General features: G+C 33.4%; 1 protein-coding gene across 1 annotated transcript in view; it reads left to right on the top strand.

The window, feature by feature from the left end:
• Positions 1-7,861, top strand: part of iffo2b (intermediate filament family orphan 2b) — a 48,203-nt gene that overhangs the window by 20,472 nt on the left and 19,870 nt on the right. The window contains exon 2 of the mRNA XM_073825975.1: positions 7,377-7,437. Within this exon, the coding sequence (XP_073682076.1) occupies positions 7,377-7,437 (61 nt within the window). The remainder of the gene's footprint in view (positions 1-7,376; positions 7,438-7,861) is intronic.

The following is a 7,861-nucleotide window of genomic DNA, read 5'->3' as shown; positions in this document are numbered from 1 at the left end:
CAACTGTATAAATTAAATTAATTCAATGCTTTCTGATTATTAAAATTTTATTAAACAATAAAATAGGATCCAGAAAGAATCCAGTAACCGGAAAACTGAATTTTCTGAATTATATATTTATATATAATTTTATATGCAATTAAAATACATTTATTTGAAATTTCATTTACTTGTAGTATTAACAAAGTCATAAATCCGTGACTAAACCCCAAAAACACTAAAAATAAATAAATATTTTTTGTAATAATTGTAATACAATTTTATATATGTGTGTGTGCCTACATTTAAGAAGCATTATTTCACATTATAACTAACTGAATATTTAATATTCAATATCTTGTTCCAACATTGTTTGAATATTGCTTGTTAACCATATTCATTTTTTTTGACTAAACACATTTTTCACAATTAACAGATTTATGCTGATAAATGCATTCTGAGAATATAATATAATTAGATGCAAATAATAATTAAACTATGCCATTAATTTTTTCAGTGCTAAAATCATACCTGTTTCATTTATTCATGACTGCCAAACATGCATCACTTTAAATTTATTCACTTGTTTATGTTAAAATGCATACATTTTAATCTTATTCATAAATATTTTTGGAGAGAGCTGTGAGCTTTTGACTGAATCATCTCTGATGGCACTAGTTTCTAAGGCATGTGGTCATCAGTAGCCAGATATGTGTGCGCTGACTTTCTCATCTGTTGATGTCTGTCCTTGTAAGGTCTATATTAGCTTCTCAAACAAACAGTAAACCGGTCCAGCTGTCCTTATGGGGAGTCAACTAGACCTCTTGTTGTCATTGCTAAGATTAGGTTCAGTGTTTACCAGATTAAAATCAGCGCTCACCAGTTGTTCTGAAGTGAAAGTGATTTTCCTTTACCAATGAGAAGGAACATATTTTGTTTTTAAATAGCCTGTAGTTTACACAAACGCCTGCCAAAAACATCATCTGCTTCTTGCTACTGCTGTGTTTTTAGTTCATGGTCAGAAGCAAAGATGTTCGATTTATAAAAGAAGTCTTTTTGCTCAATAAGGGGAGCATTTATTTGATCAAAAATTCTGTAAAATTGTGAAATATTATTATCATTTAAATCAAGTGTTGTCTATTTTAATATATTGTAAAATGTAATTTATTCCTGTGATTAAAAGCTGAATTTTTTTTGCATCATTACTTCAAACTTCTATGTCACATGATTCATTAGAAATCATTCTAATATGCTGATTTGCTGCTTAAGCATGCTTAAACATTTCTGATTATTATTAATGTTGAAAACAGTTTAACTACTTAATGCTGGACTAAAAGCCACAAAGCTCTAATTTTGGAAATTAAATACCTCATATGATGAATAATACCTTGATCCGTTTGGCTGCTGCAACTCTGCAGTTTCTGCCTGTGGGGGGAAAATAAAGCTTAATATAAATGTAAAATGAATACTGATACATATCATATATCTGAAATATGATCTGCATGTCTTTTCATATCAGATCTGTTTAACATAATTATTATGTGGAAATTTGAAATGCTGTATTCATATTTTGAAATATTAATGAGCTAAAATTATATATTCTAATGACAGGAAGACTCTGTTCATGCTATACAAATGTCCAGACTGTCTATTGTGGTCAGATTGTGTCCTTCTGTCCTCTGCATCACTGCTAATGCCACCCCGCATCCAGCAGGAAGTGATGCGCTGTGCTGTGCTGTGATTGGCTGATGAGGCAGATGAACTCCATTGACCTGCAGAGCTCTGCAGCAGCAGCAGTGTGATTCACACACCAGCACTTTAGGAACAGCGTTCAATCAGCGTCAGTCCAGATACACACAGACAGAGAGAGAGAGAAAGATAGAGGGAATACAGTGACCAGCGGCAGCTTCACATATCTGACCGTATGGAAGGTTAGCAGGTTATTGGGTTACAACAGAGCGATAGATGAAATAGATATATGAATAGAACAGCAGATAGATGAATGGATGAATTAGATGACAGAGTAACAGATGGATGGATCAACTGATAGATAAAATAATCAATGGATAGAACAATAGATAGATGGATAGATTAATAGAAAGATAGAATGATGAATAGATGGATGGATGAATAGAATCAGAACGATGGACGGATGGATGTATAAAATGATGGATGTATAGAGTCATAGAATGATGGATGGATGGATGGATGGATGGATGGATGGATGGATGGATGGATGGATGGATGGACGGACGGACGGACGGACGGACGGACGGATGAATAGAATCAGAACGATGGACAGATGGATAAATAAAATCATAGAACGACATGTGGATGGATGGATGAATAGAATCATAAAATGATGGATAGATAGATGGATAGAGACATAGAAAGATGGATGGATTAGATGGATAGAATGATAAATAGATGGATAGATAAATAGATAAAATGCTGGATGGATAGAATCAGAATGATGGATGGATGGATGAATAAATAGAATCACAGAACGATTGATGGATGAAGAAAAGAATCCTACAACGATGGATGAATAGATGGATAATAAATAGAATCAGAACAATGGATGGATGAAATAGAAATCATGAAATAGAATCATAGAATGGTGGATGGATAGATGGATAGGGACATAGAAAGATGGATGGATTAGATGGATAGAATGATAAATAGATGGATAGATAAATAGATAAAATGCTGGATGGATAGAATCAGAACGATGAAAGGATGGATGAATAGAATCACAGAACGATGGATGGATGAAAGAAAAGAATCCTAGAATGATGGATGAATAGATGGATGATAAATAGAATCAGAGCAATGGATGCATGGAATAGAAATCATGAAATAGAATGATGGATGGATAGATCTATGGATGAATAGAATCACAGAATGATGGACAGATGGATAGACGGATGGATGAGCAGAATCATAGAACGATGGATGAACAGATGAATATAGTCTTAGAAAGTTTGGATGGATAGATGGATAGATTAAATAACAATGATGGATGGATGGATTAGATGAATGCACTGAACAATAGAACAACAGAGAGATGGTTAGATGGATGACAGAATGATAAATGGATGAATGAATAGAATCAGAACGATGGATGGATGAAAGAACATAATCATTGAATGATGGATGGATAAAGAGAATCAGAATAATGGATGGATGAATAAATAGAATCATTGAATGATGGATGGATAGATCGATGGATGAATAGAAACAGAACGATGGATGGATGAGTAGAATCATAGAACATTGGATGGATAGATGAATAGAGTCATAGAACAATGGATGGATGGATGGATGAAAAGAATAACAACGATGGCTGGATGGATGGATGAATGAAAAGAATAACAGAACAATGGATGGATGGATAGATGAATAGTCACAGAATGATGGATGGATGAATAAATAGAATTACAGAATGATGGATGGATGAAAGAACAGAATCATAGAACGATGGATGAATGGATGGATAAATAGAATCAGAACAATGGATGGATGGATAAATAGAATCATTGAATGATGGATGGATAGATCGATGGATGAATAGAAACAGAACGATGGATGGATGTATGGATGAGTAGAATCATAGAACGATGGATGGATAGATGAATAGAGTCATAGAACAATGGATGGATGGATGGATGAAAAGAATAACAGAACAATGGATGGATGGATAGATGAATAGTCACAGAATGATGGATGAATGGATGAATAAATAGAATTACAGAATGATGGATGGATGAAAGAACAGAATCATAGAACGATGGATGAATGGATGGATAAATAGAATCAGAATGATGGATGGTTGGATAGATGATAGAATGATAGATGATGGATAGATGGACAGACGGATTAGATGGATAGAACAAAAGTAAGATGAATAGATAAAATCCTTGATGGATGGATGGATGGATATCTAGGGGACCATCCATCTATCAATCTATCTAGCTAGCTCCATTTACTGTTATATAGATATAGATAGATAGATGGCAGTGTATAATGTAACTGAGTATAGTGTTTGAAGTTTGCAGCGGTGGTCGTCTGTGATCTTTTCTCTGTGTGTTTTGCTCATTTTTCAGAGGTTTCCCTGGTTGTGTGTATTGTCTGCCAGTTTCTGTAGCAACAGAAAAGCAAAGTTCTGCGGTGTGTTTTGTGATGGCATGTGATTCACTGAAGTGTCTTTTATGTGTGTTTGCGAGCGCACGTGTATGTGTGCGTATCTTAAGGGCAGTTTCCAGTTCACTCACTTGAGATCCTCAAGTGCCCTAATTAGTATGCTGACATCACACAGCTTGTGACTTTTATAGACCCGTGTCTCATTCAACAGCACCGCGGAGTGAGTGTGTACTGTTTACCTCACCGTAGTAACGGTGAAGCGCCTCAGAGCAGGCCGTGAATGTGATCGAGCGTTTCATCTGCTCAATGCGCTATTTTAGTGATGACCTCAAGCGTCGCTGTAGCAACAGGCAGTGATGCCTCAGAAATGATCTGATTGTCTGTAGAAAGATTCCCTCCGGCGCACAGAGCTGGGTTGCATTTATGTTTACACGTTTGATTAACTTCCACTTTACAGCTGTCAGTCATCGTTTGCAAGCTGTGAGCAGCAGATGCATGTATATAAGTAATGGTTTTAGTGCTTTCAGAAGCACTTTTCTGGGTTGTGGTTTCTCCTTGCTGGTTTTAATTTACTTTACAGATAGTTATGAACCAAACAGAGACCACAAAATACATAATATCCTAACCTTGTTATATTCTAGAATCTATAGTGTGTCTGCTTATATACACTACTGCTCAAAAGTTTGGGATTGGGTTTTTTTTTTTTTTTTTTCAAAAAAAGTTTCTTATGCTCATGAAGGCTGTGTTCATTTGCCCAAAAATACTGAAAAAACTGTAATATTGTGAAATATTATTTCAATTCAAAATAACTGTTTTCTATGTGAATATATTTTAAAATGTAATTTATTCCTGTGATACAAAGCTACATTTTCAGCATCACTACTCCAGTCTTCAGTGTCACATGATCCTTCAGAAATCATTCTAATAGGCTGATTTTTTCAGGATTCTTTGATCAATAAAAGGTTAAAAACATCATCATTTATTTAAAATAGACAGGTTTTCTAACAATATACACTACTGTTTAAAAGTTTGGGGTCAGTACATTTTTATTCCTTCTTTTTTTGAAAGAAATTAATACTTTTATTCACCAAGGATGTGTTAAATTAATAAAAAGTGATAGCATAGATTTACATCATTAGAGAAGATTTATATTTTGAGTAAATGCTGTATTTTTAACTTGTTATTCATTAAAGAATTGATTCCAAACCTGATAATTAGAATTATTTCTAAAGGATCATGTGGCACTTAAGACTGGAGTAATAGCTGATGAAAATTCAGCTTTGCATCACAGGAATAAATTATATTTTAAAATATATATATAAAAACATTTTATATTGTAAAAACATTTTGCAATATTACAGTTTTTTTCTGTATTTTTGATCAAATAAATGGAGCCTTGATGAGCATAAGAGACTTCTTACTAAGTCCACTATTTGGTCTGCTTGTCCTGGATTTTTCTTTTTTCTAGATTTTTTTTTTTTTTGTCAGAGCACAGTATTGGGTTACAGATCCGCCCCGTCCCAGACACCTTGGGGTGGGGGCACAGACCACAGACGCCAACAGAGCACAGCCAAGGGTTTACCGGAGAATTCCTGAGCTCAACGATCAATGAGAGTGAAGGAACAGAGATGATGATGGTGTGCACATATGAACTCAATATGAACCATTTGCATTGCTATCATTGGGCAGGACTGCTGCATGTTATTCACCTTTAAATTACAATTTAAGATGAATAATCACACTATTGTCTTTTTAGAGTTTAAGTTTACATCATTGATTCTGTTTTTTTCTCACTTGTCACTGTGAATCAGAAGAGTTATAGAAATAATGGTGACTTGCCTGGGTGTTGTTAAATACAACATGTAATTTAGTAATTATCTTTCTAATAAACCTGGCATTGTATACTATGAATATTAGGGATGTAACGATATAATCAATATCGTGATATCACAATAGCAAAACTGTCTTGACATGAAACAACAGGTCTTCCAGGCAAAAGTGTAGTTTTTTTATAAGCAAGCCTGCATTTATTTGATCCAAAGTACAGCTAAAATTTAGAAATATTTTACTATTTATAATAATGTTTTCTATTTGAATATATTTTGAAATATAATTTATTCCTGTGATTTCAAAGCAGAATTTTTAGCATCATTACTCCAGTCACACGATCCTTCAGAAATCATTCTACAATTCTGATTTGCTCCTGCAAAACAAACAAGCAAACAAGAAAAAAAACATTTATTATTATTATGTTAAAAACAGCTGAGTTGAATTTTTTCAGGTTTTTTTTTGATGAATGCAAAGTTCAGAAGAACAGCATTTATCTAAAATAGAAATCATTTGTATCATCACTTTTGATCAATTTAAAGCATCCTTGCTAAATAAATGTATTAATTTCTATAATTTTTTATAGAAAAATTATAAAAATTATACTGAGCTTTTGAATGGTATATAGTAGTCAACATTTGAAGTGGATCAAAAAGAGTTAATCAAAGTTGTCCTAAGCTAAGAACGGGTATTTTGTTTATTTTAGAACAACTTTGATGAAAGAGTAGTATATAATGTAGTATATAATGTTACAAAAGCGTTTTATCTTAGATAAATGCTGATCTTTGGATCCTTCTATTTATTAAAGAATCCTGAAAAAAATTAATCAACTGTTAAATATTGAAAATAATAATAATAAATGTTTCTTGAACAGCAAATCAGCATATTAGAATGATTTCTGACGGATCATGTGACACTAAAGACTGAAGTAGTGATGCTGAAATCACAGGAATAAATTACATTTTAAAATATATTCAAATGCAAAACTGTTTTTTTAAATAGTAAAAATATGTCAGATTTTTACCTTTTTTGCTGTACTTTGGATCAAATAAATGCAGGCTTGGTGAGCAGAAGAGTCTTCTTTAAAAAATATTACTTTTCAAAAACTTTTGACTCGTAGTGTATATTTAAAAATATATTTGAAAAATATTTTTCTGCTGTATGGACATAATTTGAATCTGTTTTTGCAATGATCTCACACCTTCTTATTTGTTATGAATGATCTAATCTTTTGGTTTGAATTCAGTACCTTTTATGCGTGTTTAAGTAGGTATTATTTAGGATTCTCCATCAAAGGAGGCTTTGAGACTGCTGCCCCAACAGGAAAGCCTTCGTAATATAATAATAATATTGTGCACCGTTGGCATGAAATAAAATGACTCATATCATGATGTAAAAAACTCAAAGGTGTGTCTTGTGTGTTGCAGATGGGAGGAGGAGCTGTTGAGAAGACAACAGATGGAGTCGATGGTGCAGACGCTGCAGGAGGTGAGCTCACCTGCACAACGGCCGTCTAGACTCGCTCGCTGTGATACTAATTACATTTACTGTCTATATGACGTGGGTTTCTCACTTTACGACCTTGTAGCTGCAACCTATGACATGAATGCCCACATTCAGATTTCATCATGCAGGGAGCATACTGACATTATACAATTAAATGGAAATTTTGTAGGATGTATCCTTTTTCCAAGTCTCTTCTGCTCACCATGCCTTCATTTATTTGATCTCAAGTACAGAAAAAAACAGTACAATTCTGAAATATTTTTACTATTTCAAATAGCTGTTTTCTATTTGAATACATTTTAAAATGTAATTTATTCTTGTGATCAAAGCTGCATTTTCAGCATCATTACTCCAGTCTTCAGTGTCACATGATCCTTCAGAAATCATTCTAATATGCTGATTTGCT

The sequence above is a fragment of the Garra rufa genome, chromosome 20 (assembly GCF_049309525.1).
Source record: "Garra rufa chromosome 20, GarRuf1.0, whole genome shotgun sequence".
Classification (NCBI taxonomy): Eukaryota; Metazoa; Chordata; class Actinopteri; order Cypriniformes; family Cyprinidae; genus Garra; species Garra rufa.
This window is presented reverse-complemented; position numbering and strand designations above follow the sequence as displayed.